Consider the following 19,800-nt stretch of genomic DNA (forward strand, 5'->3'; position numbering starts at 1 on the left):
GGGGCAAAGTGAATTTTTTTTTGGGGGGCAAAATCAACAAATTTTAAAGAAAATGCCGCAAATGTGGAATTTATGTAATTTTGGGGTTTTTGAGCTTCAGAAATGGGGCTTTAGGCCTATTGGAAAAATGTGTGTGCGTAACGTGCACAATTTTGGTATTTTACACTATTTGGGGTTAATTTTGGCGGAAAATGGACTCCTTTCCCCTTTCTTATCCTTTGACTTCCTGATTTTGTCTTTCATTTTTTGTCCGGAGGCACTTTTCTCTTTCATTTTTAGTCCGGTGCCACTCCCCCCTCCCCGCCATGCTACATTTTGTGTACATGATACCAACTTCTGGACACATACAAATATACTTGTATTAATATGACAAAAAGAACAAGTCTTAAAAAACATTTTTTGCAAAAATGATATGCTAAAAATAATTTTTCCTTTTTCAGTTCAGAGAAAAAATGAGCTACGAGCGTGAGACCAGGATTTCTGTGCAGGGCTGCCAAGCACCCAATTTTATCCATTATTTTTCTCACAACTAAGAAAAGGTTGCATAGCACTACACAACAATCTCACCCTGGATTCTCACTGCACATAGCCATACATTATAGCTATGTTTACAAAGACTAAAGCACAATATATTTGTAGCATAAAATTTTCAGGATTTGGATAGAACCTGCATCATTTTTACAGCACAAAATTTTCACAAATTAATACATTACTTTCAGTATCTAAAGCAAAACAAAATATTAGTAAACATGGAAATTTTGTGCATCTTTGCCAGTCAAGAAATGAGCAAAATTGTCATGCATGTGAATATATCACATTTTAACAGGTGAGGAACCTTTTTGCGATTCACATGACAGATTATTCTCCAAATGCAATCAGAATGGATCAAATGAGGGGGTAAATCCACACTAGTACACAGCCACAAGCAAGCCAATCAACATATTAACTCCAGAGGGCGCTAATACCTTTTCACAGTGGTGCCTGGGCTTCCTACTGTATTTCACAACTTGTGAGAATTGGTTTGAGAAAAAGGCCTGAGTTCAATAATAATCAGGCTAATAGAGAGCTTGCGATTTCCAAAAGTACATATCATTTGCCCCATAAAGAGAGTGATTTTGAATAGATGCTCAAGCATACATACATTTAGTGAACCGCAAACTCTGTATTTAAAGGCCCGTTCAGTGATTTGCTCATCCGGACGATCGTAAAAATCATCGAAATTCAGATTTTGGTACCTTTGTCATTGTCATAAATATGTAAACATAGCCTGCTAGTGGTTCAGCCAAAAGCCATGTATTTAAGATAAAAATAAGGAATTCACATGAATTTTTAATTTAGATACTGACAGTATCTAAATTAGCTACATGTATTCGAATGGGGCTTCAACTGCTGTTTTCTTTGTTTTTTGCCAAATTTTTTATTTCAAAAATACCAAATGACAATTTGAATGACTTATCCATCACTTTTAAGCAATTTATAAACAATTTTAATTTTTTTACTCTTTCGCTGGGATCACTGAATGGGTAGACTAGCACCTGAGACTATGGCTGAATCATGGGGAAGCAATAGATTCCCCTGCACCAGATTTTAAAAATCACACATTTCTTTCAAAGGTCCTACAAAATCAAATTCCAGCAAAATCAATAACTTTTTTGACTTAAAAAAACTCCTTTTAAGTTCTGTGAGATCATAATTATATAATCTACCCCTTTCATTTTGAAACAGGAAAGTAAGAATCTGCTCTCACTCCTGGCTGTCACTTCTCAATATAAAGAGCTGTATTAAGGAAACAAAGTTAAAAAATTGACTTCCCATGCTTACCTTTACTCAAAACCAAGATTGTAATACTTTCTGACAAACCGACAAAATTCAGTATTTCCAGAAAATTTCAACTGAAAAAATACCCCTTTTATGGATTTTTTTTGTGAGGGGGGGCATGGACAGAACTGTTGCCCCCTGTTGCTCCCTCAGTCAGAACTCCCCCCGCCCCAGTAAAAACCCCAAATTAAGGAAATGTCTACTTTTTGCTGCAATTTTGCGCATATTTTTCCCCCTGAAATTCACTTTGCACCCCCCCAAAAAAATATTCCTGCCGCCGCCACTGTGCAAAAGTGGCACTTTACAGTACTTTCTTTCACAAGGCATCTAATTTCACACATTTTGTGACAATCACAAGCCCTAGATTCGCTAATTCAACTACCTGCAAATGTGAGTTATTGGGACCGTCACTTGACAAGTTTGGAAGTATAACTTGAATTTCTGGAATTGCAGAATCCTGGTCATATGCAATTTGAGGATAGGGTTTGTGGTTGAATTTGAGGATAGGGTTTGTGGTTGAATGGAGTACCATACTCTTACCTAATTAGTGCCCGGGCACTTAAGTCTGCAGTCACTTTTAATAAAAGTCAAAATTATGAATTTACAGTGCATCTTAAGTCAAAATCATCAAAATCGGTAGCCAGAAAAGTTAAGATGGCGATTTTATTTAGACATATGTCATGTTGTACAGGCACTTCGATAGGGGGGGTGCTTAGACAATAACTGTCACTTGAAAAAATCTACAGGGGGCACTTATAAGAGGAGGGGTGCTAATTAAGTTGATTATGGTAACCAGAAAATCAAGTGGTTTCACAGTAAATGTAATCTGTCTGAAATGGAACAAGGAACAAACATGCAAGTTTTTAAATAATGCACATTATGTGTGGTTGAACTATTTCCATGATTTATCAAAAGTCTAAATGTACGTATGTTCAGGTTGAATAATTTCCATGACTTCCTGTTCGCGGAAAAACTTCCTGTTCGGTTGATATCAATATAATTAAGGTCCTGGTGACATTGACATTGAAGTAAAAAGACATGAGGCACTTCCACACAGAGGATTTCTGCTTAAGTAGTGTAGTGCTTGAGCAAAAGCTGTGTGAACGGTTTTGAGGATTCCAATCCCTAAGTTTGCCACAAAATTTATCCCCAAGAAATTTAGGGGATTTCACGATTTCCCAGAGTAATGCTTTTAAAAGCGATGCTCGAGTGCTACTGCCATGTGGACGATACATTTTACGATTCTCGAGTGCTGAGGTTAACCTTTAACCTTGGTTTAATTATATTAAACTAGATTTAACACAGTAAGATTTTGCATGAAAAGGGAGGGTAAAATATGATGAAAAATCAAAGCAAAGGGGGTCTTAGAAAGATTTGGTAACCCACATGGTTACCAACTGTTGTGTTGAGTTGGGGATCGGGTTTGATACACATTCGAAAATGAATTCTCAAGCATGCCAATCCTCAAGAATTGTATAACTATCTGAACACGGCTATGGTTGATTTGTTTTGTGTAGATGTTTTATCAGTGGACTGTGACGTGACAAATAATACATATATAGCCTTTGAACACAATCCCCGGGATGCCCGATGATTGAATTATCTAATCGCCATGTTGGCATATGAGAAGCTATCTAAAAGTTTGAACTGGGTGGATGTGGACTTTCATCAGCATCAACCAAGATCACTAAGCCCTAAAGTGAGTTGAGGTTCTATTTCTTAAATTCAGAGGCAACTAGATTTTAGCAAAGCTGTAATTGAGATCAGTGATAGGCCTCAGACTGCATGACTACTAACAGTGCTTGCTACTACTTTTGACTACCAATGTAAGGTAAGTTTTCACACTATATTATTGATTACGCCATCTTAATTTAATAGTTTGTCTCAAAGTGCTTCCCCAGGAGCCCTTCCAATGTTGAAAACCTAATACGGAATGCATTTTTTTTAAAAACTTACACGCACACATAGTTTCACTGTGTTCAAGATGAAGATTTTTTTTAGATTTACCACTTAGGCTATTTTTACATCTGACAATGTGAAATGAAATTTTTGTGTGGTGGATTTTGGAAAAAACAGCTAACAATTTACCCCAATCCAGCGGGATAATGTGCAAAAAGCAGGTGATTTTACTAATGTGCACCCGGGAATGTGCATGAAGGTTATGGTTAGGGTTAGGATTAGCATTATGGTTCATTTTAGGTTGGTGTTATGGTAAGTATAAGGATTATAGTTATGTCTTAGGTTAGGGTTAGAGCTATGTTTAAGGTTAGGATTAGGGTTTAGGTTATAGGTTAGGGTTACTTGGGTTAGGGTTTATAACTCTTTGAGTTTTCAGATTATTGACCTGAAACCATATTTTCCCACAGGTTTCTGATGGCAAACATTAAAAGGGCCAGAGGGGGCACCTACTATGTCAATTGGAATGTCGCTGCCATTGATCTAGAAATAGGACCACTTCTAGGAACAGGTGCGACATGCGAGGTCTACACAGGGCGCTTGACAAAACGAGGTGGTGAAGCGGAGGATGTGGCAGTGAAAAGGCTACGCATGTACAAGAATGAAAAAGAAGCAAAGCAACAACTTGATGAGATCAAGTACCTGAAGCTATTAGAGCATCGCAACATCATTGGATTCAAAGGAGTAGTTTTTAAGACACCAGGTGAACCTTATAGAATAGTAACAGAACTAGCTTCAAAAGGTTCACTGTATGACTACTTAGGAGAATACCGAAAGGGGAATACCCCGGGGACTACACGGTTACCAGAGAAGCAATTCCAAGATTGGTGTATGGATGGTGCACGTGCAATCCAGTATCTTCAAAAACAAAGAGTAGCTCACATGGATATCAAATCTAAGAACTTTGTCATCACCAATGATGATGTCTTGAAGTTATGTGATTTTGGAATTGCTAGGAACATAGAACAAACTGTTGAAACAGCTAGAGAGCGAGGAACAATACGTTGGATGGCTCCCGAAGTTTTCAAAGAGCTTGTCAATTCTTTTGCATCTGATATCTATTCATTTGCTATTGTGGTATGGGAGCTGTTTGCATGTGAGGAACCATTCCAAGGCATGGTAGCATATGCAGTTATGTGGGCTGTTGGAGAACAGGACAAGAGGCCAGATATTCCATTAGATTGTCCTGAATATATCAAGGAGCTTCTACAGCAGTGTTGGAGACTCAACTACAAGGAAAGGCCCCATATTGACAATGTGGTTGCATGTCTAAAGCAACAAGACAAAAGAGGCAAGTATTATGAAATCTTTTCGTTTAAGAGGAAGCCCCGTTAGAGTAGTTCTTCTGGGGTGAACTAAACCTGCCTGGTTATCAAATTATTCAGTTACAAGGTTATCATTGTCACTGATTAATTTGATAACCAGCCAGGGAGGTTTGGTTCACCCCAGAAGAACTGCTCTGGCTAGGCTTCTTCTTCAAGGTGTAGATTTGCACAGAGTGCATAACAGTGTGGTCTTTGTAAAAATCCTATGGGGGTCCAAGTGTTTTACATGTTCAGCGGCATATCAGGGTCAGTTGTCTGAGGGGGTAAAAGCAAACAAATTCCTGGTGGACATCATTTTGGTCATGTGTTACTGTGATAATTGCCTGCAAAGTGCAAAAAAATATTGTACATAAAGTCACAGGTGCACTATTTTAGCCCAAAATTAATTATGTTTAAATTAAAATTTTCAATTTCACACTATTTTTGCCCAAAACAAAGGTAACATTTTTGTTAACCGGGCCAATTTTCAATTTTATACTACGGGAGGGGGTAGGGAGGTTGAAATGTTCTATTGGTGGAGTTTGTTTTAGTGGGGGTGAAATGTTGTTTTGAGGGGTTAAGGAAGCAAACCAACTCATTTGGGGGTTCAACCCCCAACCCCAACCCACAAAAACCACACTGGTGCATAAGTGTTGTTGTACTACAACTGTTCTCTGTGCATCATCATCATTATCAGATCATCATTCATTGTCAACATTATCATCTTTATCATCATCAATCATGATCATTTTCAAAATCTTTGTCACTATCATCAGTTTTAATTTATTTATCATCATTGTCCAATTATTGATCAGAATTATTCAATAATCATTATTACTCATCATCATCATCATCATTACTCATCATCATCATCATCATCATCATCATCATCATCATCATCATCATCATCATCATCATCATTAATCATCATCATCATCAATGCTATCAACATCATCATTATCATTAATTATCACCATGCATCATTTTTATCATCCACTGTCATCACTGCTGTCATCATCATTGTCATCATCAGCAGCAGCATCATCATCACCAAGATCATATCCGATTGCTGATCTGAATTATTTGCACCAGACAACCAAGAGCTGGCCAACTGACCTAATGATTGTCTTTTCTCTATATTCTAGCACTTACAACTTCAACGAGGCGCCCACGCTACATGCTCATGAGGCCTGGTAAGTATCTCGTAAATCATAACTGTCACAAAAGTTTTCATTTTTAATTCTTATATATTCCATTTTTAATGATCAATTTCATTATTTATATATATATATATACACTTTAATAATTCAGGTAAGTTGAAACCATCCAAAAGAAAAGTGCTCAACCCGTTAGGGGAGCATAAACATAAAGAATATAAAGAATTTGGATTTGGTAGACACTACATAGTTTTACAGAGCTGTTTCGTAAGGGTCAATAGGCCCTCACTCATCAGAAACTTAATGCAGAAACTTAATATATACACTTTATATTTTTAAGAGTACAATGAAAAAAGGCTTTGAGAGAATCTACATGTAAAATTATCTGTCTTCAGGGGTGTAGCCAGCATTTTAATGTGGGGGCAAAGCCATAATCCCTTCTCCATTTGTCAATTTTTTGTCTGATTTTCAGTCATTTATGACACTTGACTCTTTGTCATCCCCATTTTATCCCTGAAAATTTTCTGTGGGGGAAATTCCCCTCCCCTGCTCCTCCTGGCTACGCCACTGTATGTGTTGTTTCTTGACAAAACATTTTATAGTTGGGTTAGAAATGAAACATGACAATAAAACAAAAAAAGGTAAAGAAATGATATAAAATCACAACCATTATTTTGTTAATTTTATCAACAACCACAGTGACTGTAGAGAATGGCTTGATATTGCCGTACAGTGACGCAACATCCACTACAGATCCTAACATGCTCACTTTCTGGACAAAATTGGGTAAGTCCACTGCAATATAGCTTGCAAATCAGGTCCATATTTTTCCAAGTATTGTACCAAACCAGCTCAAGTTCCACCCCACTCTCATTTTGAGGTTGGAGGCTGCCCAATGGACTAAGGAGTTGTTGAACATGGGGGCAGTGCCTCAAAACACTATCATGCCAGGTCCTTTGTTGCTTACTCTAATAGTTCCTATAGAACATTCCTATAATTGCGTTCCTACATGATATGTTCACGCCATCAACGGCAGGAGCGTACCAATTATAGGAATGGTCTATAGGTCGGAAAATTCATAATCATGTTCAGGCTGTGTATCATCAAATCTCTTTGAGGCAGGCTTTTCTCCCATTTCAAGTAATTTCCTCACTCCCACTGTATAGCATGTGCAGGTAAACGGTGGTTGCGCGGCATCTCATGGTTTCATGGGGTCACATACAAATGGGGGCTGTGTGTATCAGAAAAGTCAAAGAGCATGTAAAATGTTGCAGCCTTATCAAAAAAGAGAAGGGGAAATGTTGCCTGCACTAAACCTCACAGTCTGCATGCGCGTATTTTGGGTGGTTTTGGGGGCGCCAGCCCCCCGGGGTAAAAGCAGGGGGCGGCCAAAATAAAGGGGCGGCGGAAGAAGAAAGGGCGGCAAAAACAGGGGCGGCAAAAACGAAAGGGGCGGAAAAAAGAATTAGTAAATAAAAAGGGCGGAAAAATTTGAAAAAGCATGAAATTTTTTGAAAATATGATGTCTAAAAAAGCACACTTAACAACCCTTTACCAGGTCTAAGGGCTGCTAAGCTATTATACATGCAACATACCCGGTCTAAGGGCTTCTAAGCTATTGGCCATGCAAAAAGCCAGGGCTGACATGCTGATGTTAAAGTGCATCCTTACATACAACACAAGATATTTTGGTTATTTTGCAGATGTTGCCAACCCAGTGCTTGATAATGAACTCAAACGACGCAGCAGATCATTGCCTAGCTTACTCTCAATCATAGATGATGTCAGTGTCAGTGATGAGATAGGTGATCCCACCAATCAACCATCACCACAACCAGCTCAAGATATAGATGAGAACAGCATCCAAAAGAAACCAGTTAGAGCCATGCGAACTATATTTAGTAAGTAATTTTTATACAAAATCTCAATTAGTTGACAGCTGGGTTGAAACAATTTCAGTACATGTATCATGTTGTATGTCAGTGAAAAGGCTTTATTCTGTGACACTAGATATAATAGTTATCCATGATGTTACTTATTTTGGATAATGATTATAAAAACATGCAAGTACAGTATGCAATACACAATACCTTCTACCAGGACTTCCTATTTCATGAGAATTTACATTCATGATACATACACCCCATGGTCAAAGGGGGCAGGGGCAATAGGAATTGGTTGAATTTGATTTGGTATCAGAGACCCACTTAACACAAATGACCATACAGGTATACTCCCCCAGAAAAGACCCCTGTTTGGACCACGCAGCTCTGAAAGGCCCCGGAATTTTACCAAAACAGAGTGCTGAAAGGACCCTGATTTTGATCATTTCAGCTCTACAAGTCCCCTCAACTGCTCATTCCTCACATTTCTGGTTTTCCAGGCAATTTTCAACCAGAAAGACTAAAACAGCCCTTGATTTTGACTGTCACAGCTCCCTACCCCCACCCACCCCACCCCCACATACCAGTAACATTTTTTATGCACCCCTGGATACTGTTCACCCAGACTGACAAAAGTGGGTGACTGTCACCCTCTGCCCCCCCCCACACACACACACCCCCACACACTCCACTGCCACAGGTACATACCACCATATCACCTACCAACCCAATGACTTACTCCTCTGAGTTCAGTCCAACAATAACTGCACTTTGGTAGACATTTTGTTTCAAGTCATTTTAGTTTTCTAAACCAAAATTTGCCTATTTTGTTTAGATCCACAACAGAATACCAGTCAAGCTTTGGTCCGTAAAAAGAAACAATGGCCAACCGGTACAATAGGTAAGACATATCAATATCTATTTGTTCTGTCAACATTAATGACATTTGTACTGTTTTGTTGGATTTTGAAATTTGAATACAGCTTGTACAATGTATATGGGTTTCTGTTCTATAAGTTAGGTAATTTCACTGTTCATGATCAGGTGCTGAATTCTAATGTGATTTTGTCCCAATAATGGTCATTCCATGCAGAGTATTCTATCTATAGGCTTTAGCCAACATTAAGATCTTCAGGCTAGGTTAAGGTCTTCATGCTAATCACTGAAGAATGTTTACAGAAAGTTACTACTAAAGTTGTTCATCTTTTATCCTTTTCTGACTTCAAATGCAAAATTGTGCAAACTTCAGTAATTAAATCAAACAAGAAACATTAGGCCACAGATCAGATGTTTTCAATTTACAAATGTTACATTTTTTTCCAAGGTGGTAAATACAAAACGGTTAGAGCCTACAGAACAGCCCAGAATGATGACACGGACATTGAAGAAGGTGTGGAGTTACAACTCATGGGTTTTGATGAAAACACAGGCTTGTGGCTTGTCACGTAAGTATAAATAAAAAATAGTTGCATGGTCTCAAAGCCAACTTTTGGCTTTGCTAGAAACATGCCACATTCATGTTCTTATTATTTTTTAATCCATGTAATTCATCGTATTTTCGACGAGTTACACTGAACTGCTGCCAAGCACATAAAAATAAATGTTTAAAGTATTAAAATATTTGTACATACCACCCATCAATCATACATCTTATAACAAAGTGTTTTTCAAAATGAAAACTAGTATAATACCATAGACAGTGTATAATTATATACTGATAAATTAGAGGTCCTTAAAAACAGAATTGTGATACCACTTCCCCCTCCCCTTAAATTCACTTTTCTCCCATGCCCCTTTTCTCACAATTCTGACTACCACTCTTCCTAATATAGCTCATGATGTTTGTAACTTTCAGATCAGAAGACGGCAATAAAGCAGCAGATGCGATTACAGGATACATCAGACCAGATGGTCTTAAAAAAATCAAAGGTCCTAGGCTTTTTAGAAGAAAATCTCAGTCTGTATCATTTGAACCGGATCAACTCACACCTGGATCAGGATATAGTAAGTTAACCAATTATACTAGCATTAATTCATTTGCATCTCACCAAATCTCTGTTTGCATTAAACAATTTGTGCAAGTTACACTTTAAAAACCTGGTTATAAACTCAAATTTAAGGCCAATAAAAGGTTTGTCTCAAAGCTCACGAGAAATTTAAAAACAAATGCGAAATGCGATTTTTTTTTTTTTTTTTTTTATTCCCGATTTTTTTTCATGGTATTGTGAGTAAAAAGTCTGATTTTCGCTGATTTTTTATGGAAAAAACTAAAAAAAAATTTTTTTTGAAATAAAAAAATTTCCGCATTTCTTTTTTGTCAAATCGTGCGATTTTACAAACGCACGTGCAAGCTTTGAGACAAACCTTTTTGGCCTAAGGGGTTTTTCCTCCTTACCAATCATTTTGATATAGGCTGTACAACAAAAAAATGGGAACGTCCAGCACCTTCGCCAATCTCCAATACCTGTCTGGATAGCGCCCCTGCATCATTCCTAAAGACTGCTAAAAAAGATATAGCTTAGCATACTATGACCACTTGTGCCAGACTACAGTAATGTACCTTCAAGATAAAAAACTATGCAAAGTTATTGAACTTAAAGAATCAACTAATAATGAAAGAGTGTCAGTCTTCCACAAAATTACACATGGTAGCATACGTCTAAACATAGTTTTTGGAGGGAAAGATTTTTTGTCCCTAACCTTCTTGGAATCTCTCTGCTGACATTCATTGCTTTCTTTGATATGCAGCAATTGGGAAATCAACCCTCTACCAAGCGGAGACTAGACGACTGAGCACATCACAACCTAGCTTGATATTAGCAGCTGGTGAGTTACTGTTTGGTTTGTAAAACCTCGAAACTGACTCATGAATGAGAAATTTTTCAATTTTTATTATATTTTTTTTACAACTTGCCATTTCTAACAGTGAAAGTTACACTAAGGCCTACTATTGCACCCCTGAGTCTATTCATTCTATACTCATATTGGATTTAGTGTACCATGGCACATGATGGGTTCTAGCCCCATGATCCTCTCCTGTAAGTGCTATTATCATTTCATCATCACCAAATTTCCTCATTTTAAAACATTGTCACACTTTAAAACATTGTCACCAAGCGCAGTGGCGGCATTATGGGGCAAATTCCCCCTGTCAGAACTCTTTCCCCCAAGTAAAAACCCAAATTTGTTGATTTTGCCCCCCCCCCCATTCACATTGTCCCCCCCCCCCCATGCCCCCGAAAAAATACCTGGCGCCACCACTGACCAAGCGACTCAATTTTTGCACTTAAAAAGATCACCATTTTTTTTAGAAATTTCAACTACTAGCAGGCACCTTATTTTCTGTCCTTAACATTTTTTTTCGACAACAACAAAATGCCAAAAGAATGCTTTTATCAAAATTTCACTTTTGTTGTTGCAAACAGACTCTACCCAATTTCATTTACAAGTACCCCACCCAAACACACATTATTTCAACTCTTTACTCTAGACTATAAATAAACTTTCCAAATTGAAATCCATTTGGGGGATTTCCAACTGAAATTGGGAAACTTAAAATTATCTATCCGTATTGAAATAACAGATAGGCCTAAACAACAAACATGTTTTTGAACTCTGCCAAGTTTGTTATTCATTTTCAAAAGAAACTATAAATTTACAATGTTTGTGATGTTCATTGACCCATATAATTGCCAAGATTCACCTGATTCTTTGTACGCAAAATGTCAACCTATTTTTATATTATTTAATATGTTTAAACTTCCTCTTACAGAAAATTACATGATGAGATACTAGTACTTACGATCGTTTTTTAATTTGATAATCCCACTCAGAAATGGGATTTTACTTAAATTGTTATTCCCTTTAGGAAGCAATAGTATTTCATAATGTATGCCTTTTTTGGAAGGTCTCTTTTTTCATGCATGGTTGTCTTCTGTAGGTAAAGTAGAAATGTCTTTTCTTTGATGCCGCCACCATCACTTTTGCCTTTTATTTCTGCATTAATTCACAATTTCCCAATTACATGATTTCAACAAAGTGACAATAGCGGCCACGTACGAGCTTGAAAATTGCAAATTACATGACTATTGTACATATACTTCATAACAGATTTATATACACCAGATCTGCCACTTAAATTCATTGTCTGCTTCTGTATGACAGTTCATTGAGTAACAAAACAATTAAATACTATGTGAAAAAAAAGTGGATTTGACCTAAATCATCATTGAACTTACCTAATATTAACAATTTTCTTCATTCACATAATTATGTTGTGAAGTCATACATTACATAATGTCAGTACATTAAGCATGATGTGAAAACACACATTATATTGTAAACTCATACATTAACTCATGTTGTGAAGTTATAAATTACTCATTTTGTGAAGTCATACATTACTCATGTTGTATTGTAACTGACTATCACTGACAAGAACTAACTCCAGTGTAATTCCCATCCTTATAGTCATCTTCCCACCTTTACTTAGCTATTGCTATCAGCAGGAGTACTATACAGAAGTACAAACATCCCAACACATCACCATAACATGCATGCTACATCCCTTTTGTCAAATATCTTCAAGTACTCTGAATGTGACAACTCATCATATTTGAACTGTCCAAATGCATGGTCCTCGACCCACTTCAAAATATATCAATGTGTTTCTTTTGGTGACCGAGCTTTTGCTGCCTATGCTCCCAGATTGTGGAATAAACCCGGTCCCCGCACTCCGTGCATCCACGGGCATTCATGCTTGTCAGTGAACATTAAAAACACCCCCTTTTGCATCTCATTTTGTGGAGTTTTTAGGGGAAAAACACCCCTTTTTTGAACGATTTCGCGAATTATTTGCCCTTTGACAATACCCCTATTTTCGCTAAAACGCGAACGATATTTCTAATATACCCTTTTCTGGAAGAAACGTGTATGCTGCTCGATGAAAATACCCTTTTTTTAATTTCGCGCACACGTGGTTTGAATAAACACCCCTTTTTTTTTGTGTTTCGCGAATCGCGTTTCTTCATCTGAAAACACCCCTTATTTCGCGAAATTTTCGACGAGCATGAATACCCACGGATGCACGGAGTGCGGGGACCGGGGGAATAAACTACCAGGTCAAATCAAAAATTGTACTTTTGAACAGTTTAAGAAGCTTCTGAAGAGCCACCTATTTCAGGATGCTTATCAGCAGTAGTTTTTGAGCTAATGAGCGCCGTTGAACATTTTGAAATGATTTTGGCGCAATGACATAAATGTAACTGATTGATTGATTGATTGATTCATATATCCCCATACATCACCACCACAACCAACTTAAATTGCAAAACATAACTCCTCTATTACTTGGAAGGTAACAACTTGCCATCCTCCCAAACTTCAAAGTTCAAACATTCCCAATGCATCAACATATAAACACGCCACATCCCAATGTTTGCTCTAATTAGTAATCTGAATACAATAATTTGCCATAATTATTTGAACTCTCACTTCACCCAGTTGGGTAACTCGTTAAATGGTAACTTTTAACATTCATCTGATTTCTGCAATTTGTTTTTCTGAGTGTAAATTATACCTGCCATCAGCAAGTTTGACACCGCAATAGGTCAACATTTCTGGTTGACGACTGAGAAATGCATGTGTAATATAATGAAAGACAGAGATAAAAAGAATTTATCGCATCTGACGTCATCTGTCAATCAAACTCGAGCACGATTTGTTTACAAGCGTTGTGATGATGACTTGCTGAACGCGGCGGTATAATCGGGCGCCTTATTGTTAATTTTGCACCTTCAAACATGCAAACCATCTCAAAAGTTGGGTCTTTATAGTAGGAAACTTTCTTTCGTGAAGGCACCAATCACCATGTTAACAATGCCTAGAAAAGCTGCTTTTTGCCTTGTAAAAGTACTCAATTTTTCGCCATTTGCTGCTATTCCTTTTCTCCGATCAGCACCAGATAGATCGGTCTTCCTTTTATGCACTATTAACCAATCAAGGATCGTAATTGACAGTGACATCAGACGCGATAAATTCTTTTTATCTCTGTCTTTAATTATAGTTTTCCTATGTGTTGGGAAAAAATGGCATGCCAAAACTCTGGCACACTGTGGACTTCATGACCAAATCCATGCACAAATATTTTCTTGAGTCTGGCATGTTTTTCAGTCGTCATCCAGGGTCGTCACTAAACGAGTTATTACACAATGACATGTGTAGTTGATAGGTGACAAAGGATTCAGTCTATCCCCATATATCATTTTGAATCACCTTATTTCCCATTTTCATAATTCATACAGAATCCAATACAACCAACCATGCATGTTTTCAATGCACAAGAAGAGCATCATCACCGCATGGAAATGTAAGTTTTATACTAAAACTAATTAAGGGCTCTGGAATGAGTGTTTTGAGCGTTTCGACAGTATTTGTTGTGGGACATGAGAGCACATCAGACATATCGAATTGCATTCTGAATACGAAGAAAGTCTTTCTGATATCAAATAATTTTCATTTTTTGAAATTCACGATATAATACAAATTTTATGACCAATTGTGACGTGTCATGTCAAAAGGAGACACTTTTGGGCAGGTTATCAATTTTGAGGTTTTTACATATCTTAAATATAGAGATATTTTGCTCCACAACGCCGTTTTCCCCAAAGAAATTGGACATTCCTAAGCGAAGATATTGAGTTCGTAAGTTATGGTATTACAAAATTGGAAATTGAGATATTGGCCTTTAAAAATATTATTGACAATGTTGAAAGTAGGAATTACCTTGAAAAATGTCTCAAAAAATACAAGATGCCAGTTACATTTCGGTCTGAAACTCTCAGACAATATTTTAAACATTAAAAACATTACAAATTAGCAACAAACCCAAATTGTGAAAAAATCACCCTCGGGCAGATTTTTGGCTATTTCTCCATTTACGATCCTGCCCAAAAGTGTCTCCTTTTGACATGACACGTCACAATTATTAAAATTTGATATTTTTCATATTTTTGATATATAACAGTCCTTGAAGTAAATTTTATAAATCTAATGATATATTCTTAAAGTGTATGTAGCTGGGAGGAAAAGCCGACGATCAATTGAAAATTTTGACCTTTCATATTGAAGATATGGATTTTTTCCCAAAAAGACCTAATTTTTTTGGAGTTTTGGGAAAATAAATCCATATCTTCAATTCGAAAGGTCAAAATTTTCAATTGATCGACAGCTTTTTATCCCACCTACATACACTTTAAGTATAAATCATCAGATTTATAAAGTTTACTTTCGAGTACTGTTAAATATCAAAAATATCAATTTTAATCATTTGCCATAAAATGTGTATTACATTGCAATTTCAAAAATCAAAATTATTTGATATCAGAAGGACATTCTTCAGTATTCAGAATGCAATTCGATATGTCTGATGTGCTTTAATGTCCCACAATAAATACTGTCCAAACGTTCATACCCCACCCCTTAAATGATATTAAAATTAGAACTATGACTGGTTTCAACAGGAACAACAGGAATGCATAACAGACCTGGTCCGTTCAATACAATTCTATCCAGTGCGCCAAACAGTTTCTTTTGTTATGAAAAAATAAAGGAAATACCACCAAATAGATCCAAAATGAAATGCACCTATAGGCTATAAATATATTTTCCTTTCTAAGAATTTTCCAGTCATTGTCATGACCTCGAAGCATGAATGTGGCAACATTGCAAAGTTTTTTCGACTTGTTCAGTCATAGTGATAATAGATAATGGTTATTTATGACAGATGTTGTAATTTATTCACCTTTATTCCCAGTGGTTCTGAACTCTCAATTTAATTTTACAGTTTGTGTTATTTATTTGTTTGTATGGTATTTATTTTTATTTGGGTAAGACATCCTCTCATTTTATCTTTGCCCTGTACATGTGGCCTATGGGAAACAAACATATTTCTTTGTTTAAAGTTTCTTATAGACGAATCCAATTTCACACATTCCTACACCTCAATGGCAGCCAATGGGGTCCCTGTTGGCTCCATCCCACCTAAAATGTGAAATGATGCGGCCTTAGCGGGGATTTTAAACGATTACCTGTGTTAGCTTGTATTGCACGTAGACAAAAGAATAGTGAACGTTTATAACACAATACAATATAACATCAATTTTAAGCGGCTTTAATCCACTCAATTGGGCAGTCACAACACCAGTTTGGTGCAGAGGGGACCCAGTAATTAATCGCATGAATTCTAACCATCACATGGCTCGTTGGATTCGTCTATAGGTGAAAAAAGAAATTCTCTGCAATTGAAATGTTTCCACAATTGTTCTCATTCAGATTGGACATAGATTTAAAGCACACAGAGGGAGACAGGGAGTATGCAAACATTGCAACAAGTTTATATCTGGAGAATTGAAGAAATGCAAAGGTACGGCAACAATTCTATCATTAATTTAAAAAAATACTGATTTTCTTTCTGTAAAGAGTATTTACGCAGCAGGGCATCTGAAAATATAATCAAATATCATATAAGATACTATTTTGTAAGTAATGTCAGTTTTAACACTGTTACTTTGAAATTTATAATAAAATCATGAGAGCTAATTTAAAGTAGATTGGCCAAAAGTGGACGAGTTTGATGAATGGAAACTGCTGTATGCATGTAAAATCAGCTGTTTGGTAAAATGTACATTTATTTTGACTGAACACCAGCAAAACACCAGCAAAGTGATGGAAAAAATGCAAAAAAATGGCAACTTATTTACAGATTTTGGCGAGTTATTTGACCAAAAAAGAAATAATGGGAAAGCCAGAACAACCAACCTTACTTGAAAACTTTGTCCCCCATAAAACAAGTTTGTTGTATGAACTGATCTTTACATAAGCAACTAGTCTTAAAGACAAAAATACACATGCCTATTTTCTATATGGCTAAATTGACTGCAAGCACTATTTGTATTTTACAGTGTGTGGTATTAAAGTCCATGGGCATTGTGCATCCAAAGTATCTACCCCTTGCTGCGTACATTATGACCGTGCTCCTCCCTGCTATCCACCACCAAGATCACCGGTAAGTTCCAGATTTTTTTTGCTTTCAAATTTTTAAACCAATTTTTTCTTCCATATACAAATTTATGTAAATAGTTTTTCCTATATGTCTTTTTATAATCAAATGGGGGTACAGGGAAGTTACCATTATGCAAAATTAAAATAAAACAAAAAACATAATTTTTGTTTAGCTAAGTACGAGGGGGTATCCAAAGGTTTTTGACATCACCCAAAAGTAAAAGAGCTATACCGATGTAATTTTGTCAGTATAATCACTGGTCCTTATGTACATTATGGTACTTTCTTCACAGGTGGCGCTAAATGGGAAGTAGGCGCATAACCTTTACATGATAAGATCCTCCACTTTCTTGAATTTTTTCACTGTGGCCGCATCATCCATAAGTGATGGAGGTCCACTTCTTGGCTTATCTGTGAGGGACATGTGCCTCAATTTTCACCATCTTGCAGGTTATGCGCCCACTGCCCATCTAGCGCCACCTGTAAAGAAAGTAAACATACTTATGAGACCATTTTTGGACCATAATGTACATAAGGACCAGTGATTACATTGACAAAATTTCATTGGTATAGCTCTTTCACTTCTGTGTGATGTCAAAAACTTTTGGATACCCCCTCAGCGATTTGAGAACTCCCCATGAGTGGCCAGGATTCAGGTCACTTCTCAGGTAGATATAATGGCCTGGTTTTTGACTAATGATGTGTCCATTTGTATTATACTCTTAGTGTACATTTTATCACTACTTCAATGTTAAGAAATATTTTGTTTGAGTGTGGTGCCATGTTGTTTCCATTTTTTCTCTGTTTTGCTGAATGCCCTTTTTGGTAAATACTTTTGATTCAAACTTTCATAATAAATCCAAACTGATTTTCTTTCCCTTTAACAATGATTCATCAAAATGTTGCCAAATAATCAAAATTCCTGACTAAAATAATACTCTTTTTCAAATACTTTTCTTACACAATACATGTTTTATTTTGTGTTCCAGGCAAAGAAGCAAAATTCTGAAGAAGATGAGTTCTAAGATGAATCTTGCATGAACAAACATTTCCAGAGGACATGACTAGATTTCAGATTCTCAAGCATATGTTTTTGACACATTCTTGCCACAAAAAAAACCAATTTATATATTATGTAATATAAGCATGTGATAGCCTATTTTCATACACTCTTAGATAGCAAGAACCAATCAGAGCAAATGTTAGAAAAATGCCAGGAGTGCATTTATTGTGTACTATGTGCAGAGATTTTGGACATGTTTTTCTTGCAGGTTTTATGCATTTATATTTTCTCGCATTTTCCAACATTTTTGGTGACAATTTTGTTATAAAAATAGTAAAAATCACCTGTCACCTGTTTTCCAAACCACCATCTTGAAATATAATGAATCAATAGAATGCCATTATGTGACCAGTGCCTTAACAATCAAAGCAGAAAGACCTGTGAAAAACCAAAACCATCCCAATCTTTCACCTGTTTTAACCAGTCAATATATGTGACCAGTGAATTTTTTGTTCACATGTCTTTCTCCCTCGACTTTTTAAGTAACTGTCCACATAACATGGCTTGGGTATTTATATAAGACACTACTGTAGGATTGTCCATCTGGAGACGCTTATGTGCCAGTCAGTCTAAAGACATAATTCTTACAGATGCGATTAAAAATGTGTGATTATAAATATTGGTCTGGTATATTTTATGGTCCAGTACAGCATTATTGAAGACACAAAATGTTCAATGATGACCTATAAACGAAATTGTGAAAGTTTGCAAATTACATCCCAATCCATATAATATCCAATACATTAAAAATTAAACTCTTCAAACCATTCTACTGAACTCACATTTTTGAAGGTTCTGGTATCGCACCTTATCCTAGGTGCATCGTCAGGCAGTCTGTTGATATGGCTGCAATTAGTCATTGACCAGTGGCAGGATGGTGTTGCCAGAGGTCATTGATTTTGATTTTTGATTTTGATTTTCACAAGCATAATCAGATCGACGATCTCCTCCCACCCCCACCAAATCAAATCAAATCAAATTTTTGGTTTGTTCCCTTAGTGCATGCTTGATCTTTTAACCATATATAGAACTTGCTATAACTTGTTGTGAAACAAATATATCACCTCACCTATCATTGTTGAGCCTTGCGGCCCACAAGGCTGCAAGTCTCACTTTCCAGTTCTCCGTTTCGGGCTATAAGCTCGGTTTTATTTCATGATTTCCATATCATTTTGCATTTTCCTTCTTGACAGTATGTGTCCATGTCTCCAACACATCCATGAATGGAAGAGTTGGAACTATGTCCCTCCATTGTACAGTCTTTGTGAAGAAGTCACAATTAATCATCTCAGGATCATCAGTATTTCTGCCCTCAACCCATGCACTGATAAGCTTTCTAAGCATCAAAAACCACCAATAAAGTTCTTCTTAACTACATTACATCTACACTACCAGATTCCTATTGCAGCCACCTGCACAGGTACACTGTCACCAAGATACTTGGCTGATACTGTGCAATACCAGGGAAGTAACAGTGTAGTACCAGTGCAATACCATTGCTGGTGGGTCCTGTGCAACAGCAACATTGGTACTGTGTAGGTACTCTGTGTGTACCAGTC

At 36.7% G+C, this 19,800-nt stretch overlaps 1 protein-coding gene across 1 annotated transcript; it reads left to right on the plus strand.

Moving 5' to 3' along the window:
- The first annotated feature begins 2,777 nt into the window (after window positions 1–2,777).
- On the plus strand, window positions 2,778–18,858 carry LOC140147293 (uncharacterized). The gene is made up of 13 exons (XM_072169072.1): window positions 2,778–3,649; window positions 4,185–5,065; window positions 6,224–6,271; window positions 6,935–7,021; window positions 7,939–8,136; window positions 8,954–9,019; window positions 9,443–9,563; window positions 9,974–10,122; window positions 10,867–10,944; window positions 14,421–14,485; window positions 16,450–16,540; window positions 17,079–17,182; window positions 18,168–18,858. Exons 2-13 carry the CDS (start codon window positions 4,192–4,194, stop codon window positions 18,201–18,203), a joined length of 1,917 nt encoding a protein of 638 aa, XP_072025173.1. The 5' UTR covers window positions 2,778–3,649; window positions 4,185–4,191; the 3' UTR covers window positions 18,204–18,858.
- Window positions 18,859–19,800: the final 942 nt, after the last annotated feature.

This window comes from Amphiura filiformis, chromosome 3 (assembly GCF_039555335.1).
Source record: "Amphiura filiformis chromosome 3, Afil_fr2py, whole genome shotgun sequence".
Classification (NCBI taxonomy): domain Eukaryota; kingdom Metazoa; phylum Echinodermata; class Ophiuroidea; order Amphilepidida; family Amphiuridae; genus Amphiura; species Amphiura filiformis.

Excerpts from the sequence above, each read along its gene's own strand:
- LOC140147293 (XM_072169072.1), top strand. The coding sequence starts at position 4,192 with ATGGCAAACATTAAAAGGGCCAGAGGGGGCACCTACTATGTCAATTGG. Across the intron at positions 5,066-6,223 it reads AAAGCAACAAGACAAAAGAG|CACTTACAACTTCAACGAGG; the intron begins GCAAGTATTATG and ends TCTATATTCTAG. Across the intron at positions 6,272-6,934 it reads CTACATGCTCATGAGGCCTG|TGACTGTAGAGAATGGCTTG; the intron begins GTAAGTATCTCG and ends CAACAACCACAG.